A 21,437-nucleotide genomic window follows, 5' to 3' on the forward strand; every position below is an offset into this window, starting at 1 on the left:
AGGTCACAGGAAGTCCTGCACTAGAGCATGGGGTGCCTGCAAGGGCTGCTCCTAAGGGAGGGGGCAGGGCTGGAGAGGATGCACAATGACAAAAGTAAGGGTCAGATGCCGGGCTAAGCAGTCTAGGTTTTGACCCTGGAGGCACTGGGGAACAATCAGAGATGTCTGGGGAAGGGATGTCATGAGGTGTTTTACAAAAAAATCAGTGGCAAAGTGGAAGGAGTCTGGGGAGTGGGAAAGAGACAGGAAGGTGGAAGGGCAGTCAGGAGGTTTGTGCAATGGCTTGGGCAAGAGCGGACAGGCAGGTGGCTACTCTGTGGAAAGGGAACCAGCATTTCAGGGTGGTCAGCAGTCAGCACTCAGCTGGGTGCTCAGGGAGGTCCCCACAGAGGACCTGCCCTTCAGAGCTTGCCAGGATGGACTGGGCTATGGTGTCAGGCAAGCTGGAGCTGGAAGTGAGGTCCTTCATCCCACAGCCTGACTGCCACAGCAGGAAGGACCTGGAGAGGTTAAAATTCACCACAGTCACATGAGGAAGGCGGAAGTCAGGGATAGAGCCTCATGTTTGATTCACTAGTAGATGTCAATGCCATTAAATGATACTGGGCAAAGAAATCTATGCCTGACTCTGTCGTTCCTTTGGGACGTGTAGGTGGAAAGGGGTAAGAATGAGAAACAGGCCTGAGTCATGAAGAAACCAAGCACGCACCGCTGGTCACGGGAGCTGTCACAGCAGGCTTCCATACCTGTCTCAACCAGGCCCTTTAATAAAAAGCATGTCTCACACACCTCTCTCCCCAATTTTTTTGACTTGATTTTGTAAAACAGAAAATAGTTTCCCCCTCTGAATACAGAGAGCAATGAAGTAATATCAAATGCCACCACCTCCTGCCTGGTTGGTTATCCACAGTTCCCTCATACCATCTGCCCTGTCCAGAATAGAATGAAGGGTTTGAGGCACACAGGCAAACATTTACTGTTTTATGAGTTCAACTCATGTTTTAGAGGTGATGTCCTTGAAATAGAATGAACACGGCCTGAGCAGTCATATTTTAATAACAAAACTTAAGGTCACCAGAGTTCTTGACAACCAGAAACCAGAGTGCTCAGCTCTTGAGACATGGTTAGTTAAGCAATGCAATCAAAGGAAATACGGAGTCATTTTTCCTGTTCCTATGGTGAACACAAAGCCACTGTGGTGTTCACACAGAAAACCACCACCCTCAGGCCAGTTCTGGAACATTCAGAGATGGCAGGCTGAATAACCCAAAGCTCCCCTCACAGATCACCCAAGCATAGCTTCCTTGGTGACTAATTCCAATTATAAAGAAGCGCTGCCTGGCTGGGGCCCCAGGGAAGCAGCTCAAGGCCTTCTAATCTAAAACTGCACACCAGCCCTCCCCCACGCCTCCAAAGGAGGTGACGTGCTTTCAAAACCACTGGGTATCAGAATATAAGGTCACACGTGAAAAACAAGCACAAGCTCAATAGGATTCTACCTTCAAATCTTAGGGGGGCAGGTGCATACACCAAACTGTGTGTTACTAACCCAGGCAAGAGTTAAAGCTCGATCCTGGATTACACAGAGGAAGATCCCACACCAGGGCCTTTGCACTTGCTGCTTGTTCTGCTGCAAACACTTTTTCCTGTGATAGCCACAGGCTGCCTTTTGTGCAGGTTTCCTTTCTAAAACTCATTCCTTTTTTGCTAAGCCCTGCTCGTCTTTCCCAACACTAATCTTTACTGATACGAGAGCATATACATTCAGTATGACACATAATGGCATTTCTGTCAATCATAGTGGTCCCTCAAGACTATATTGCCAAGTAATGTCATAGCTGTCTTATTTTGTGTGAAAATACTCCACAATATGTTCCCAGAACAAAGAAATTAACTATCAATGAATTTCTCCGCATGTGTCCCCAGTGAGATGCAACATATGACTGTATTTATTTACTGATCGCCAGTTTCCAGTCAGTGTGATGTGAGCTTCGCAGGGTACAAATTGCTCTGTTGGCTCACTGGGGGGGTCTCTAGTATTGTGAGTAGTGCAAGCAAAGATAAGTGCTCAAATATTGGCAGGATACACAAATGGCTGGGTGATGCCACTTACCGTGTGCAGTACAGAAAGTGCGTGTGATAATCAGCATACACAAAGAAGTCATCCCCTACTTGATGGTCCAGCATGGAGTGGCTGTTCTGGAAGTAATTTAACACACTCAAAATGGTGCAGTTCTTGTTATAAGGTGAGAGAGGGGCCAGGCAGATGTCTTGAAGTGTTACAGTCTCATTGTTATAAGTTGCATTAATATTTTCAAGGGCTGTTTGTAAGTCAAGAACCTGAAAGAAAATATAAAAAAATAAGCAAATCCAGAAACATGTCAGATTTCTTCAAATCTTTAGTAACTGGTATTGTGAGAGGCCGGCAGAAAAAGTGTTTGGCGAAAACACATCCTAAAACAGAGGAGGTGCAGGCACACTGTGGTAAAGTGTGGTGAGGCCTGGTGAGAGGTGTCCTGAGATGGGGAGGGGATATGTGACCAGAACTGATCTCAACACAGCACACGTGACCATCCCCCTTCACCCTTCTCCAGCAGCCACCAACAAGGGGCCACAGGGTGGGCTAGAGTGAGCTGTCTGGTCTTCCCAACACTCCCCCTTCCCCAAGCACACCAAAAACATGCCTTGCTCTACGCTACGATCATTTACATAAATGCCCACATTTCCCAATATAGACTGTAGTCCTGTAAGTAAATGGCTGTGCTGTTCATCTTCTGCAACAAGCTAGGAAAAACCAACAGTCACTGGTTGGAGAAAAAAAAAATCCCATTAAAGTCTTTGGTCCGTTTTGGTGCTTTTTAAGATCTCATACTTTCTACAGACAAGAACAATATTTAAAGGACAATTTGTGCAGTTGTACGATCATTCATTAAAGAAGTGGATGTAGTTTATTCACAGATACAGTTTCCACAGCAAGTATGAAGGACAACAGGAAGTTTTAAAGGCCTTCGTAAGAGAAATAGAAGGATCCCTTCCCAAGTCTACCTCCCGCCCCTGGGAGCCGACATTCAGGTCACAGTAAGTTCATTCCTAGACCCTGGATCAGTAACGACCCAGCATATGGACCCCAGGACAGCATAAAAAATTAATTCCTTTGGGTTCTTTCATATTACTTTCAGTTACCACAAGAAAAAAAATCCATGAATTCCTGAGGTGAATTCCTCATAAAGAGATTCTGCTTCAACAGAGGAATGCCGCTTAGGTCTTCCTCTGCTCATCCCAGTTTCAAGAAAAAGTCAGGACCTGCTGTTTGAAGTCAACTCAAAAGCAGGCAACAATAAGTTTTTCATTAAGTTCAATGCCTAGCATCGCTTTCTTGAAAAATAAATGAAAAACACCTTTACTTTTATGCTTAAAGACTTAAGAGATATCACAACAATCAGCCCCAAATCCACACTGGGTAGAACTGGTCGATACATAAAAGCCAGCGTACCACCAGGTCCCCCAGGTGGACGGACCTCTGCTAATGGCAGAATACCTGGTGCAAAATGTCTCTGTCCAGTGGAGGTCCAAAGGGCACGTCGGCTCCTGCGGGGTACGGCTGGTAAGTGTGTTTGCTGGTGTGTGGGGCCCGGATGATGAGCTGCTCCGTCCGGAAGAAAGGCCCAAAGTGTGTGTCAAAGTACTCTTTGTCCTGGCGGGCCTGGCTATTGGAGGATGACCAGAGGTCAACTGGATTGGTGGTGACCCGGACAAAAGCCAGGCCTGAAGAACACGCAGCAATGAAGACCAGTGAGAAGAAAATGACGCAGCCAGGGTTCCGGACGCAGAAAGAGCCCCACTGGGTGAAGAAGCGCCTCAAACAGCCTTCGAATGCCGCCCCAAGGCGGTCGCAGCAGGACGCCTCCCCTGGAAGAGCAGGAGAGGAAAGGAGGGTGGAGGTTAAGAGCCAGGCCATTCCTGAAAGTCGGAACAGGGACAGCATTAGCTACCACTGCTTGTGCCAGGAGTCGAGCCCTCCCGGGACACAACTCGCACCCTGAGCCCTTTGCTCTCTGCTTGGGGGAGCTATTCTTTGTGGCTGCCCACAGTGGGCACTGTTGCACTCCATGGTGGAAAGATGCTCACACAACAGCTTCTGAAGAGTAAATTTCTCTGCTCTGCTGCTCCTGCCCTCAGCCTGCCATGCTGGTGCTTTCCCCGTCCATATTTCACTGCTGTCATGGGTTACTTGGCTCTGATCTGCCACCCTGATATCAGAGCCACAGGCAAGGGCCATGTCTGTGTCCTTGGTGCGAGTGCACTGCCTTACCCAGAATAGGCACGTCAATATTTGTTGAGGAAACAAGGACTCTTTCAGACCAATAAAATCCAAACCCTTTATTTTTTGGACAAATATGCCTACCTTTGTCACTGGCATTAACAGAAAAGGCGATATTGCTGTCAATGGGAGTGTATTCGGAGACAAAATAACGTTTTCTGGAAAAAAAAAAAAAAGCATATAAGTGGTATTAGTGGACTTCACAATGAGTTTGTTATTTGGACATTCCAAAATCCCTTTAAAAGCTCACTTCCTCATCCTGTCTTCCTCCTCCCCAATTGTTCCCTTCTTTACCCTAAGTTCCCTTGGGAACTTGCTTACCAGTTTCAGCAGAAAATTAAAGACTATACTAAAAAAAATGCTAAAGGATAATTTTACTTTGCAAACCTCATTTTAACTTTTAGGTCCTTTAAATCTCATTTTAAACTTTTTTATTTTAAACCTCATTTTAACTTTTAGGTTCTTTTAGGTCCTATTCTCCTTAACAGCAATGAGCACACCTGCTGCCCTGTCCTTGATTTCAAATACTATCCTCTGATGAAAGGAAGCAGGGTTCCTTGCAGAAGGGGTCAATTCCTGGGCAAGGGCAGGGAGAAGGGCGGATGAACCCGAGGTGGGAGCATGTCAAAAGAACAGAAGAGCAACCGGAAGGCACCCCCGCTGCCAGACGGGGAAAATTCGGAGCAACAAAGTAACGGAATTGGGTACAATCCACTGAATAAATAAAAGGTCCATAGTGTAACCAAGTGAATAATAAGTGAAGGAAGAAGTCCAATTAGTAGATGTAGAGGGAGTGAGAGAAATCCAAATTGCCATCATGCAAACACTGCAGTCATCATGGTTACAGACAGAACCCATGATTCAGTGGGTAGTAGGTGACAGTCTGAGGAGAAAGAAAGTATGAGCATAATTTTAAAGTACCTCTTCTCAATAAAAATTTCAATTATAAAGGAAAAAATAGTAACTACAGTGAAGAAACCCAGCAGACACAACCTTAACCATGAGATCAAGGTCAACATCACTGGTAACAACATATTGACATGCACTCGGCATGATGCCCTGAGAAAGGTAACACCACATCTATGATGTGCTTGTCAAGAACACACAACCTCAATCTAATCATGACAAAACACTGGACGAAGCCAAACCGGGGCACATGCTGCAAAATAACTGGCAGGCTCATCAAAAGCGTCAAGATCTTAAAAAAGGAAGATTGAGGAACCATCTGCCATGGATTGGAAGAGACTAACACAACACTAAAAACGAATGTACTATGGGATCCTGAACAGAAAATGGGCATGAGAGGAAAAACTGGTGAAATCTGAATAAGGCGTGTAGTTTAGCTACTAATATGGTACCATTGTTAAATGGTTTTGATAATTATACTGAGTTCTTTAAGTGGTAACATAAGGGGAAGCTGGGAAAAGGATATATATAAAATATACTATTCCTGCAACTTTCTGGTAAGTCTAAAATGATTTTAAATTAAAATTAATAAAAATGTACTGTTGTCAGTCATGGTGGCACATGCCTGCATATAATCCAGCAACTCAGGAGGTTGAGGAAGGAGCACTACAAGTTTGAGACCAGTCTGGGCAACTTAGCAAGACCCTGTCTCAAAATAAAAAATAAAAAGGGCTGGGGGTAGTCACAATCCCAGTGACTTGGGAGGCTGAGGCAGGAGGATCATGAGTTTAAAACCAGCCTTAGCAATTTAGTGAGGCCCTGAACAACTAAGATCCCTAAGAAAGGAAAAAAGAAAAAAAAAAAAAAAAAAAAAAGAAGTACTATCCTAAATTAAGATGCAAATATGTAAAAGGATGCTAGTACTGCATTCAATTAGATTTGGAACAGATTTAGCTCATTTGACTCTGACAGTGAGCTTTAACTCACACATTGTTTTGAATAAATGAATAAAACTAACTTCAGATGTTTCCATGTCTCGACAACACTTGACTATTTACTAGCTGCAGATCGTAAGCAATCCATGGATGGCACTCATGTGTACTTGTTTCCTGTTTTAATTAACCTGCCATGTGAAAGCTATAAGTGCCACTTGAGTAATTTTGATCTTCTGGCCCTAGATGACACACATACACGGCCGCTTACCTGTAGCACCACAATGCAAAAAATGCTCCAAAAAACACAAACAAAAATGCCATGTAGGTGATCCACATGATGACATACATGGCATCCAAGCCAAAGATCCTCCAGGGAACAGGAGGTGGTGGGGGCTGGGGCTTTGGGCCACAAACGATGGAGCAGTCCTGGCAGCTGCATGGCCCAGTGACCTCATCTACAGACTCATTGCAGCCTTTGGTGGCATTGTTCATGGGCTCCATCCCATGGACCGGAAGATCTATAGGAAGGAATTGTGTTGAGTGAAGATCTTAATGAAAAAAGAACATTAAAAATTTTGATTGAATTATATCTAAACCCAGTAATAAGCACCTTGAAATCCAACATAACATGACTGGAAGAATAAGAACTGGACGTTTCAATCTAACCTCTAATCCCTTTATGTTTTGTGGCTGTCACTCTCCCTGACTACACCACATACCAGGGTGAACTTTCAATTCTGTCTTACTTCCACTCTGAACAGCTGGACTAAGATTTCAGCAGAGTTCTGAAGAGGCCTTTGTGATACTTCTTAGCCTTTCTCAAACAAACAAAACCCCAGTTTATTCCCTCAATTACACAGCAATCCCTAAAGGCAATTCCATTTCCTCCTGCATTCACACAAGAAAAATGCCTTAGTTACCTCTCTTACTCGAGAGAAACTCTAGGTACTAGTTACTGGAATTTATCTTCCTACTGCAGAGTATGAGTTCCTGGCATTAGAACATTATTATAAATACGCAGGGAGTAGTCATCCCCACCTGAAAAAACGGGAGTGATGGTAAATGGCGCCTGTCCATTGTCCTTATTGAACATGTACTCAATCCAGTTGGTGGCATTGCAGGCATCAGCGTCCTTCCCACAGAGGAGTCCCAGGGCCTTGTCATTACTTGAGGGGGCCTCCACATCCCGGCAGGCATCGTACATTGCTAGAAGAGGAATCCCAAGGGAAAAAGACATGACCGTTTGCTTTATTCCCCAGGTAAGAGCTTGTGAAAGGCCTCTGAAATGGGACCAGAGGACTCCAGGTAGGTCACAACCACGTCAGCCAGCAGACTGGAAATGCGGGCAATGAAACACTATGGAAGAGAAAGGAGACTTCCCTCTGAACTGGTTTATTCCAGATAATTTAAAAGTTAAAAAAAAAAAAAAAAAAGGAAAGGGAAAGGCTTATGGCATCCTGTGTAGTTCTCACAAAAGCTTTGGGAAGTCTCATCCCCACTGTCCAGAGGAGACTAAAGCTAAGAATCTTAGTACCTCTTCAGTCAACGAAGCTGGTTCCAGAAAACCTCTGCAGCAGGAGAGTACACAGCTGAATCATGGAACTTACAGAGAAAACTGGTTTTAGGGAAGAGGTCACATGTGAATTAAACTAATACTGTTCTGTTTTTAGGTTTATTTTAGTATGCAAAGGTAACATATTATGTAATGATACTGACGATATTTCACACACAAGGATGTAGGTGGAGTGAGTCCTGTAGTGTTGATTTTCATTCGCCAGTCCCTGCTTGCTAGAAACTTCCCAGATCTTCTTCCCCTAAACTCCAAGGAGATATCTACATATTCATTGTTTTATATTTATTTATTTATTTTTAAAATATTTAGTTGTCAAAGGACCTTGATTTTATTTATTTGTATGCAGTGCTGAGAATTAAACCCAGTGCCTCACACATGGTAGGTGAGCACTCCATACTGAGCCACAACCCCAGCCCCTTACCCTCACTTTTGAAAGAAAGGTTAGCTACAGTGACAGTTGTCTTCTTCAGAACTCTGAATGTATCAGTCCTTTCTGGCCTCATTTTGTGGCTGGTGAGAAAACCTTCAATTATCATTATTTTGAAGTACTTTGTGTCTTTACTTGCTTTTAAGATATCTGTCTTTGAAATGCATTTGTTTTTGTAGCCATACTTAAGTATGGATTTCCTTTTGCTTTTTAAAAAACTTTTTAAAAAAATTATTTATTTTTTAATGTGTGCTAAGGATCGATCCCAGTGCCTCACACATGCTAGGCAAGCACTCTGCCGCTGAGCTACAGTCCCAGCTCTTAAAAAACTTTTGAGATATCATTCATATACCATACAATAAACCCTTTAGCCTACTGAACACTCCATTCTTTTTTATGGCCAAATAATATTCAATCACAAGGAGGTACCTTATTTTGTTTATATCAGCTCATGGATATCTGGGTTGTTGACATCTTTTGGATACTATGAATAATGTTGCCACAGACACTGTTAAGTTTTTGTAAGGACATATGTTTTCATTTCTTTTGGAGTAGAACTGCTGAGTCACACAGTGACTGTATTTGTTTCAAGAACTGCCAGACTGTTTTCCAAAGAGGCTATATACCACTTTACCTTTCCCTGTAGTGAATGAAGTTCTGATTTCACCACATTCATGCCAACACCTGGTATCTGATTTTTTGACTCTAACCATCTTGCTGAGTGTGTGGTTTTGACTTTTATTTCCTTGAATATGATGTTGAATACCTTCTCACGTGCTTATTAACTATTTGTATACGTTCCTTGGGCTGCCTATTTACTGTTAGATTATAAGAGAGTTTTATGTATTTTAGATACAAGTCCCTTAAAAATACATGATTTGAAAATATTTTCTTACCTTTTCTTCAAGGTGTCCTTTGAAACACAAAAATTTCTTTTCTTTGTCCATTTTAATGAGGTCCAATTTATCTATGTCTCCTTTTGTTGCCCATGCTTTTGATATTGTATCTATTATATCTATGGTCACAAAGACTTACTCCTATGTATTCTAAGTGTTCTGTAGTTTTAGCTCTTAAGTCTTTGATCCATTTTGAGTTAATTTTTGTATATGGCATGAAGTATGAGTCCAATTTCATTCTTTTATATGTGGATATTGTTATTCCACACCGTTTGTTGAAGAGAATTCTTTCCCCAGTGATGGTCTTAGCATCCCTGTCAAAAATCAGTTGATCATGGATATACAGCCTATCTTCAATTAAATTTCATTGATCCACATGTCTGTATTAAAGGACCATATCAACTTGATTTCCATTGCTTGACAGTTGAGTTTTGAAATTGGGAAGTGAGTCCTTGTATTTTGTAGTTTTTCAGGATTCTTTTGGCTATTCTAGGTCTGCTCTGCTGGCATTACAAGTTGATTTTAGAATTCCTACAATGAAGTCAGTTGGGATTCTGGTGGGAACTGAGTTGAATTTGTGGATCAATTTGTGAAGAGCTGTCTTTTTTTTTTTTTTTTTTTTTGTAGTTGTAGATGGAAGCATGCCTTTATTTTGTTTCTTATTTTTGTATGCAGTGCTCAGAATTGAACCCAGTGCCTTACACATGCTAGGCAAGCGTTCTGCCACTGATCCCCAGCCCGAGTGCTAACAGTTATCACTTTAACATTAAGTTTTCTGATCCGAGATCAGTGATGTTTCAGTTATTTAGATCCTCTTTAATTTATCTGAATAAAATGTTACAGTTTTAAGTTTTGTACTTTTGTTACATTTGTCCCTAGTTTCTCATGCTATTGTTAAGTGGAATTGTTTTCTTAATTTCATTTTCAGATTTTATACTGGGATTCTTTTTAATTTATCCTGCTTAAGGATTTTCTTTTCCTCTAAGTCTGAGGATTCATTACTCATGCATTCTGGCAAATCTTCAGCCATTATTCCTCTGTTTAGGTCTTCCTAACTCCCTGCCACACTACTCTCCAGAGTTCTTCACCTTACTCACACGTCATGTCTTTAAAGATCTTTATACTCTAGGATGTTTTCTGGGCAATTCTCTCATTTCTTCCAGCTCCTTATGTTTAATTTATCTAATAAATTAACATTAATTAGATATTTAGAGCATACAGAAAATATGGAGAATAATACAATTCTCATTTACTCACCACCCAGCTTTATCAATCTTACAACACTTGTGTTGGCATTTCAAAAGTAAAGCACCAAACAAAACAAAATGCACCAGATTGTGGATGTGGCTCAGTGGTAGAGCTGCTAGCATGTTGTGAGGCCCTAGGTTTACTTCCCAACACTGTCAGAGAACAAAAACAAAATCAAACAAATGAAAACACCATAGATTTTGTTGAAACCCACTGATTACTGTTTCCTGCCAGCATCTTGCTTCCCTAAGGTGACTACAATCCTGAATTTGAGGTTTAATATTCCTATGGGTGTTTCTGTATCTCTGATATACTGTATCTATATAGTACTTTTATTTTAAAGCTTCATATAAACATACTACACATACCCTATAATCTTTCAGTCAACATTTTAAAGTCACCCATGTAACAAATATGACTAATCCATACTTTTTACAGTTTTGTCTTCTATGACCATGACTACACTCAACGTATTTATCCATTCTCTATTGTTGAGCACTTAGTGTCTCCATTTTTTACAAAATATTTTTAATAAAGTTCATATTTTAAAGCAGTTTTGGGGTCTGAGAAAAGTGGAAATCTTAGAGTTCCCACATACTTTGCCCCTACACATGTATAACCTCCTTCATTATCAGCATTTTGACTCAGAGTGGTACATTTATTTATTTACTTTCAAATGATGAACCTCCATATTGACACATCATATCACTCAAAGTTCATGGTTCACATTTGGGTTCACTTTTAGCATACATTCTATGGGTATGACAAATGTATAATGACATGTGTCCAGCATTCTAGTGTTACATAATTTCACTTCTTAAACATCCTCTTGTAGTTTGTGTACTCATCCTTTCCTCCACACTAAACACTAGCAACAAATGACTTTTTACTGTTTCAAAGTTTTGCCTTTTCAGAACGTCAGAGCTGGAATCATACGCTGCGTAGCCTTTTCAGACTGGATTCTTTCACTTACTAATATGACTTAAGGTTCTTCTAGGTCTTTTCATTTCTTTTTAGTGCTGAATATTACTCCACATTTGGATGTATCAGTTTATTCTTCACCTACTGAAGAATATCCTGGTTACTTTCAAGTTTTGGCAATTACTAATGCAGTGGTATAAACATCTGTGTGCAGGTTTTTTATAGGGACATGTTTTCAACTCATAAGGGAAAACACTAAACACTGGATCATACGACAGGTATAGGTTAGTTTTACAAGAAACTGCCAAGCTGTCTTTCAACAAAGCTATACCATTTTGTGTTTCCACCAACAATGAAGTAAGGTACCCATTGCTCCCCATTTCATCAGCATTTGGTGGCATTAATGTTCTGGATTTTGGCCACTTGTAGTAAGTGTGTGGTGGTATCTCACTGTTGTTTCAGTTTGCAATTCCCTAATGACATGGGATGTTCAGCATCTTTTTATATACTTATTTACTGTCACTATTCCTTCTTAAATGTGGTATCTGTTTGGGTTTTTGCCCATTTTTCAATCAAGTTGTTTGAATAAAGATGTTTGAATCAAATATGTCTCTTGCGAATATTTTCTCCTACTCTGTGATTTGTCTTTTCTTTGGATGTCTCCAATTTTTCATGATCAATGAGTATGCTATAGTAGATGTTCATAACTACACGGGTTTTCTTGGAACATGTATTAAGAATTTTTTAGGTGGGCCTCTATAAGTGGAATTTCTGAAATATGAATGTGCTTATCTATTTTTGACTTCAGTAGATAATGCGAAATTGTTTTCAAACATTTGCACCAGCTTCTGGCTATGAGAGGTGCAATTTATTAGCATTTCTACTGCTCCATACCATTATCAACAGTTGGAACTAACTTTTTAATTTGTGACATTTGATAAAGTATGAATGGTGATTCAGTATTTTAATCCGCATTTCATGGATTGATCCAGACATGAATTATTTATATTTAAAACATTCTCACTTATGGTTTCTGCTTTTTCTGTCTGGAAATCTTTCTCTACCTTAAAGTCATGAAGATATTCTGTATTTGCTTCTAAAACTTTCCAAGGCTAGGATTTTTAATTTATACTATAGACTTTTTAGCATATGCCAAAAAATGAGATGAATACAGTCAGTTTTATCATCCCATTTATCAACAAGCTCCCTCTTCCCTCAATGAGTTGTAATGATGCACCTGTTATATATCAATTTTCCACATATGTGTGGTTTTGTTTCTATACAAAATGATCTCTCTCCACTCAGGCTGCCTTATATCACATCTCTTGGAACTCTGACTCCTAGTTACCATACTTTTTTTTTGTGTGTGTGTGTGTGTGTTTTTGTTTTTGTTTTTGTAAATAGGATCTTTTTTCTATTAAACTTTTTTTTTTACTTTTAATTGGTCATTATGATAAAATGTTCTATATTGCTCTTACAATCAATAACTTTGCTAAAGAGTAATCCCATTATTTTTTAGACTGCTCTTGGATACTTCTTGTTTACCTGTGTCTAATTTACTATTTATCTTTTAATCCATTCCAATGATCACTTCTCCCTCATTTGGGCTCTATTTCTAATTTGTTCATTCCTTTTCTGTAGTCATTATTCTTTTCAGAATTCTTTCATTTTCAACAGACAGAGGGTCTCTTCAGATTGTTCTATGATCTCGAGCAGTTGGGAGGCCATTCCTATTTGCAATATTGCTTACTTTCCATCATGATGAATCTACTTCCTCAGAGTCAAAACTTCTTTTCCTCTAACAACTCTTTTTTTGGGGGTGGGGGAACCAGGGATTGAACTCAGGGGCACTCAACACTGAGCCATATCCCCAGCCCTATTTTGTATTTTATTTAGAGACTGGGTCTCACTGAGTTGCTTAGGGCCTCACTTTTGCTGAGGCTGGCTTAGAACTCACAATCCTCCTATCTCAGCCTCCCAAGATGCTGGGATTACAGGCTTGCACCACCGCACCCAGCTCTATCACCTTTATCCATTCATTTCCTCCTAAGTCTTGTAGTAATTCATGATATTAAACATTTCATGTTGGCTAGAACCAACATTTCAATGCTTATTAAAATGCATACGAATTTGTGCATTCTAAAATTTTCCAGACTGGAACTTAAAATTAGGAAGGGGTTAAAGTCAATGCTTTAAAGAGATGGTTTTATTGGTTGTAGCCCAAGTCCTAGGATACCAACAAAGCAATGACTCTCATTTCAGGGTCAGTGGAACTGGAAATTGTGATCTTCCACAAAGTTGACAGGATAACAAAAAGGAACAGCTTGATGTCCTACCCTGATGCTAGCTAAGAATAATTACGTTTACTTACCATTGGCAAAACTCTGTCCAACATAGTACTGTAATTCTTTGACATTTGTTTTCGTCTGGTTTGTAACAGGATCAACGTAGTCTTCAGTTGCTGTAACATTCAGAAACTGACTCTGTTGAGGGCTACACGTCAGCTCGCAAAACAGGTTCATTAGGTTATAAAAACACGATGGACATCTAAAGAAAAGGCAAATTATATATTGCATGATCTCACAGATAGGGCCAGCAAAAATGTGATTTAAAAACAAATAAAGAAAAAAAAAATAAAACAAATAAATATTTAAAATTTACTGAAAAGGGATAAATGAGTTATCATGAGAACATATTAAAACCACAAATTCTTAACTTAAAACCTCCTGTTAAATTAAGTAACTTTTAAAACTGCTCTCCTGCAAACTGCTGTAATTATTATATTAATTTTGTTCAGATATAATTTCAAAAAGAGAAAGATGATTTTCTGAATTCTGTGCTTTTGTAATTTGCAGATGTCTGATAATTCTGATTAAGAACAAAAGGGAAAAAATGAGTGCTTCCACATTAGCATTTTCACCTTATAAACTACTAAAAGACTTTCTTCAAAGCTCTAGGTAATCCCAGGTCTTCCCAAAACACAGCAGGATCTCCCCATGACTTGTGAAAACAAAAAGAACAGCCAGCCTGTGTGTTCTTTGGCTGCATACACTTCAGAAGCACAAGGGACAGCTGACTGATGTCCTTCGGGTTCAAAGTTTAAGCTCCTAATGCTGACTTGTTATGTGGCACAGGGCTGTGTCTCCCTTTGGTCCCCTGTTACCTGCACAGCCTACTGCTGCAATAGCCTTCCATTCTCACAAGATTAATAACCAAGATTACTTAGACTGACCCAGTGCTAGTGATCACGCATGACAGAATTAGGAAGATGTATCCCACTTTTCAAAAGCCTCTGCTCCAGTGAAGCAGACAGATACACACACAGACTCTTTTTCAGGAAACTTGTGCTTTACTGTGACAAAAACCTGAAACTTCAATCACTCTACCCTGATAAGGAGTGTACAGTTTTCTACAAATCTCTTGTCATGTTTCATTTAATCTCTACGATTATGAATTTTAACGGCTGCAAAGATTCCATGTCAGGTTGTTTCCTCCTTTGCTATTATAAACAAAGCTTTGGTACCTCTGGGGAAAATCTTGGCTATCCACTGATGTTTATATGAATGCCTCACTTGGAATGGGTGCTAAATAAACGATTTGACTGAATGACAAAGGGTCCAATCTGGCTCCAACAATGTCCAGCAGCCTTCCACAGGATATAATGGCCCGATTAGACTCCCAACTTTTCACATTATATGATGTCCTGGGAGAAGAACTGAGTGATGGTTTTCTGCTCTGTACTATTAAATTCTGGTAAGAAGCAGGATTCCTGCAGTGGAAGCTGGCTGGTGCCCTGCCACCTGCAGTAGTACCAGCTGAGAGTATTTCCCCCTCTTTATATTTGCTCCCCACTTTAGTGTGCTATAGTCTGAAAACTTGACAAAGACAACACAATCTAACTTGTTTTTCTGCACATCTGAAAATTACTAGACAGGCCTATGGAGAAGAATACCTATTATGCAATCCTTTTTCACTGGTCTGGGTCATAAAAAACAGATGAACAGAAAATGAACTTTGACAAAACTGGCCAGCTATGCCAGAACAAGCTGAAGAGTTACCCAAGGCCAGCTCTAGTGAGGACCTGACTCCAGCACATCAGTTCACCACAGAAAAAGGCAAAACAACATGCAAAGCAGGGGAGGTGAGCAGAGGAAAATGATCAGAAGACTGCACAGGTGAGGGACCAGGGACCTGAGCAGGACCACCGGGAACCTCTCTTCCCCAGAGTGCACAGACACTCTGACCTGAAAGAAACTAGCACACTGTGCAGATAGCCTACAGAGTCAGGGCATCTCAGAGGAAACCAAGTCACAACTCTGGATGTAACTGGGAAGTGAACCACGTCTACCATGATTACTTCCTCTGCTTCTGACAAGTCCTAAGAGTGCTTTCTTAAAAGAGGACATATCAAAACTCTTACTTTCCAAGCAGACCACAACATCACTGGTTAACAAGTAGCTAAAACCCACTGGCTGTGTTTGCCTGGTGGTCAGCCTACCTGGACAGAAACTGTAGAGGCAGCTGCAGGTTGTCTTTCAGGGTTCGCAGCTGCTGAACATCACAACAGAGACTGACGTTGTCGAAGAAGAATCCGGGACACAGTTCCTTTCAGAAGACAGAGTACAGATATGAGAGTAGCACTTGGAGTAAGAAGGCCATTCCTCAATGGGAAAACAGCTCCACTCATGTAAACCTTTTCAGTGCCTGAGGGTAAGGCACGTATTTGGAAAGTTCTTACAGAATTCTCTTGAAAGGCCATCAAATTTACTATTTATAACCTAGGGACTCACAGGTAGAGGTGGTAGAGGCATTTCAAATTTCATTTTTATTTGGAAGCTCTTTCTCCTCACCTGACAATCATTTTACCTCTTCCTACATTTTTTATTTAAGTTCAACCAGAGTACTATTTATGATTTCCATTAGTCACTTCAGCAAAAGTCAAAACTTACTGATTCTGATGAAAGGAATGAGTAAGTAGAGATCTACTATCATGTCAATTTGACTTTTTATTATGTAAGCCTCTAAAATCAATCCTTCCACCCCAATTTTCCAAAATCTTTTCCAATATCCTTGTGTATCCAGGATGGTTAAAAATGAAAACAAAAACAGAATCCTGGCAGCAGCCAAAATTCACATGCTATTGGGGAACACAGATAGATCACTAAAATACACAAGGAAAGAGGAAGTCATATCATCTCAATAGCAGTCTGTTCAACTCCTGAGATCTAGGAACCAAAAAACCAAGTTCTAATATATTTTGCAGAAGTTTCAAAGAGTAACATTTGAGGTACCAAGGTCAGTATCTAAATAGTAACCTGCTATTGGGAAACTACGAGAGGAACAAAGTCAGTGCCTGAAAAAATCAAACCTCTGTAGTTGGGTTACCCTCTCCACACTGTGCATTACAGGTTAGAGTCTGGGATAAATTTAGGCCTATTAGTCTCACCTCCACCCACACTGTGCCACAACATTCAAGGTTTAATTACAGAGGATCTTGTAATCAGCATTTTATATGCCTAAGACAACAAACTTACCTGCACTAAGTCATACCCGTCTTTCGGCAGTGGTTTTGGTGGCCCAGAATATTTGCAATTGTACCTCTTATCCCCAGATGCAATTCCACACTCTCCATACCAAACACAGGACTGTAAAAACACCTACAGAAAGTTAACACAAGACTAGGTGTAACCGGGGTCTCAATGAAGAAACATATTTCAACAATAAAAAGTGCTCACTCAAGTCCCATTACAGAAACTTCCAAGGCTACCTGCAAAACGAAGCGACAGCAAGGGGCACATTAGACATTTTGAGAAATAGTAATAGAAACAGACCAAATGCCCAAGATGAACTTGTCAAGTCAATAAAGCAAGAAACTGAAATTATTTACACAATTTCAACTTTTTGCTTATTTAAGAGATGTTATAGTTCCATGTAAAAATCACTAAGAATCACAGGATAGAGGAAGGATGGCATGCGAGTTAGCAATTACTGAGACACTACTTTAGCACATCTGCCCTAGGAACTACTCAGTTCTAAAGAACGAAAGGATATTCCCACATATACTTAAGTTAATTAATAAGTACTTCATAAGTAACCTGAAGAACAAAACCATAAACATCAATGAGCAAAAGGAAGAGCAAGAATGAACATTGTATCCTTGGGACTTAAGTAGAAAGCATGAAATGGATATGCTAACTTGAAGGAAAATCACCTAAGCAATCTAAAAAACAATTTTAAAAATCTCTTACGAAAAGATTTCTCAAGAGCCACTCATATTCCCCATGTGAGAGTCACAAGGCTGTCAGAAAATTCAGAAGTGGGGAGGGTTTGGAGTGAATCAGCACCCTGTTCCAAGGACACTGCCCAAAGCAACCTGACTCTTGGTATCACAATGGACTCAGACAGTCACAGAGGACCCAGCAAGCAGAGCCACTGGCTTGTAACCGTCTGTCCCATGGTGAAAAACAAGAGACTAAGAAGCAAAACCAGGTTCTAAAGATGCCTGGGAGAAAGTCATTTAAAAAGGTCTCAAAAGAAGCAACAGCAGGAGTCCTCTCCAGTGACAGCGGCACATGACCTACACACATGCAACAAGCTAAGTCAGCCTGTTGGTCCCCAGTGTCAAGACAGAATCCCAGGACAGTTCCTGAAGCCCTGAAACATCGAAAAAAATAGGCAGGAGGCTGGGGAGTGCATGTCTGGGGGAATCTGAGGAGTCAATATAAGCTGTCCACTCAATTTATCCTTCAGATATTCTAAAATAAAAATTACCACTTACCCCTCTGCTTGACTCATTAAAAGTAATATGTTTAGGCCACAAGGGAGGGAAATTAGACAAATGAGTAAGTGGGGAGCCTTCAACAAAGCTCATGTGCCAATCCTTTGTCAAGAAGTTGCATAATTCCACCAACGTTTCTATATAGATTCCCAATTGATATTCCCAAAAACCTGGAAAATCTAAAGAAAGTGTTGCAATTCTGGGTTTCCAACTAAAATGTCATTGCCCATCTAACTGAAAATTGAAAAGGTGAAAGTTGATTACAGAGATGGAATCAACTGTTGATAACTACATACAATTTAATACAAGGGATCCCTCCCAAGACCTCATGGAATTCTCAACTGACTGGCTGGATATTCACGCTGGTCAACAGCAGGAGCAGGAATGAGTGTTAAAAGGAAAATTCCTTAGACCAATTGAATTTAGAAGCGTTTATTTGGGCAAGACAAAACAAAACCAATGCAACACATCTTGGCAGCTCCCAGAACCAGAGCAGGTTCTGAGAGCGTCAACAAACAAAGTGATCAGACACATTTATGGAAAGACCCAAGTCGGGGCGCAGAAAACAATCTGCTACAGCTTTATCCACCAAACTGTTACTGCTTATTTAGTTAACTGGTTAGAGGACCTCCTACAACCAACCAGAACTCAGTGACTGCAACTAAACTCTACACTGCTTTGATTTACTGGGCCCCGTCCAACCCCATGACCTCCCACAAATTTTAGTTAAAAACAGGAACCCAGTCAACAAATCCAGTCCTGGCAAGACAACGCAATAGGCGTCTGGAGCCTAAATTTCCCTTCCTCAGCACTTGATGTTACAAAGGCAGAGCAAGATGACCCAATGCTGATTAGCTTCCTTCTTACCAAGATCATCCTTTATGTCATTTATTTTGAAGCAAAGTACTGTTTTAACCCACCTGGGGGAAGAGGGATGGGGAAAGGCAAGGTATGGAACGCAGTCAGGAGCTTCTAGGGTCTGATCCAAAGAACTCATGACCTGGTCAATGTGCTTTTTGAGTTCCATAGGGGACCCCACCTGGGACAGATTACTTAAAACAACACCGAATAGAAATTTCCCTACCTGTGAAATGAAGTTCATTTTCTCTGCTTATCTCACAGGTTCAGCATGAAGATCAGATGAGAGAACACACATGTGTATATAGCAAGTACTTAGTAAACTACAAGGCAAGTTTCAATTAAATGTCAAGACTTATTGTTAATGTCTTCCAACTGTTTGGAACCTTCGTTAAGAGGTTCCAAAGATCTGAACAGAATAAAACACCTGAGGTCTTTGTGAGTCCAGGAAATTTGCACTTGAATCACCACACTTTGGTTGACTTTATTCACAAAATCATCCTGCCTACAGCTGCAGCCCTAAGCCAGTGGACCCAAAACCACTGACAAGGTGCTCTCTGTGTTCCAGACACTCACTGTTTTATATCAACCCAATTAATCCTAATGACAATTTGATGTGGGTGATGATGTAATGGATTTTTATTATATCCATTTTACAGATGCAGAAATGGAGGCACCAAAACACTAAGAACTTCTCCAATATCACACCTAGATAGTGGCCAAATCAGGTTTCAAACTAGAGCACTCTGGCTCCAGAAACAGACTCTCCGTAGGTGGATCTGCGCAGACAGGGCTGGGACACGCTCATCTCTGCGACCCATGAAGACTCTAGCTGGCATCCAAGTGATTGGCCTTTCAGTCTTGAAATCACCAGTGTGGTGGGGAGTTTAGACTTTACTGACAAACACTGTGGATGTACCCCAAAATTCCTTGGGACTCTCATAGTAGCACATGCTAACACTAAGACTAAGGTATACTGGGCAAATAAAGCTCATACCAGGCACACACTTCCTTTTTAAATGAAGCACCTAATTTCCATACTTAAAGCTGGATTCACAATGATACAAAAACCCTGATTTTACATTTAATAATATTCTCTTGGGAAAGGAAGTATCACATCTAATATTGAAATAAAATCCACTAACATTTGAGGTACCATAGCCAAAAAGTGCACCTACTTAACGTGTGAACTAAGTTCCGGAGATGGGTGGTCTTAATAGCTGTACATTATGTGATATACTCAGCATCACTGAACAGGGGTAAAAAATGGAAATTTTATGCGTACCAAAAAAACCAGAAAACACAACACACACACACATACACACATACACACACACACACCACAAACAAACCATGTGCTCAGAGAGGTCCTTCACCAAATAAAGGTAAAGCCCAACGGCAAGAATTGCAGTACCCACGTTCTCAGTTACCACTCTGAGGTTAAGAGGATAAAAACCTGTCAAATCAAATAAGATGAAGAATTACGGGCATGAGTGTCACAGCACATACCAAAGTCTTGTTAGAGCTTGATTTACGTACCAGGGGTGGGGAGAGTAACAGAATATTTGAGACTAGGAAATTTTAAATAAACAAATTTATTTGGCTCATAGTTCTGGAGGCTGGGAAGTTCAAGATCAAGGGTCTGCATTTGAGGAGGACCTTCTTGCTGCATCACACTGTGGTAGAAAGCAAAAGGCCAACAGAGAGCACTCGAGAGGGAAGGAAGCTGAACTCATCCATTTGGTAGGAACCCACTCTCGTGATAACTAACCCACGCCTACAATAATGGCATTAATGTACTCATGAAGACAGAACCCTTGTGACCTAATTCTCTTTTAAAGGCCCAGCCTCTCAACAGTGCTGCACTGGGGATTGTTTCTAGCACATGGATTTTGGGGAACACATTCAAACCACAGCCAGGTTTAAGTTCAAAGAATGATAATTATTCTTCTCAGGTCTTCTGGTGGTCATATACCAATCTGTTTTTAAAAATGTTTTTTAGATATTGATAGACCTTTATTTATTCATTTATTTATATGTGGTGCTGAGAATCGAACCCAGGGCCTCACACATGCTAGGCAAGCGCTCTACCACTGAGCCACAACTCCAGCCCCCATATACCAATCTTACAGAGTTATTTATAACCATAAGAATTATCTTGTTTAAGCATTTTAAAATTTTGCCAATTCCTAAAATATTTTAAAAAGATAGATTTTATTTACAAATTAATATACATTCATCACAAATATCCACATATCACAGGTGTATATGAAATAACACTGAAAATTCTCCCTCATGTCTCCCCCCCTTATCCTACTCCTCAGATTTAACTAGTGCTAATTTATTAGACTTAGGTCTTCCTGGCTTTTTAATTTCTCCGAACAGGTAAACATAAATAAATATATACATACAAACATATATAAGTATGGTGACTTAAAATGCTTGTTTACAAATAAATCTCTACCTCCCAGATTGGCTTTAGGATCTATCTGAATTCCTTTTAACTATGCTTATCCAGATCTGGAAGGCCAAACTCCAGTCCTTGTCTCCAGCCCCAGAAAAACAAGCCTACCC

At 40.4% G+C, this 21,437-nt stretch overlaps 1 protein-coding gene across 1 annotated transcript in view; it reads right to left on the reverse strand.

Moving 5' to 3' along the window:
• Positions 1-21,437, reverse strand: part of Npc1 (NPC intracellular cholesterol transporter 1) — a 47,683-nt gene that overhangs the window by 19,107 nt on the left and 7,139 nt on the right. The window contains exons 2-9 of the mRNA XM_047526091.1: positions 16,762-16,884; positions 15,726-15,832; positions 13,599-13,774; positions 7,201-7,368; positions 6,431-6,680; positions 4,406-4,479; positions 3,539-3,909; positions 2,114-2,340 (exon numbers count right to left, since the gene is read on the reverse strand). Of these exons, the coding sequence (XP_047382047.1) occupies positions 2,114-2,340; positions 3,539-3,909; positions 4,406-4,479; positions 6,431-6,680; positions 7,201-7,368; positions 13,599-13,774; positions 15,726-15,832; positions 16,762-16,884 (1,496 nt within the window). The remainder of the gene's footprint in view (positions 1-2,113; positions 2,341-3,538; positions 3,910-4,405; positions 4,480-6,430; positions 6,681-7,200; positions 7,369-13,598; positions 13,775-15,725; positions 15,833-16,761; positions 16,885-21,437) is intronic.

This window comes from Sciurus carolinensis, chromosome 15 (genome assembly GCF_902686445.1).
Source record: "Sciurus carolinensis chromosome 15, mSciCar1.2, whole genome shotgun sequence".
NCBI classification, from domain to species: domain Eukaryota; kingdom Metazoa; phylum Chordata; class Mammalia; order Rodentia; family Sciuridae; genus Sciurus; species Sciurus carolinensis.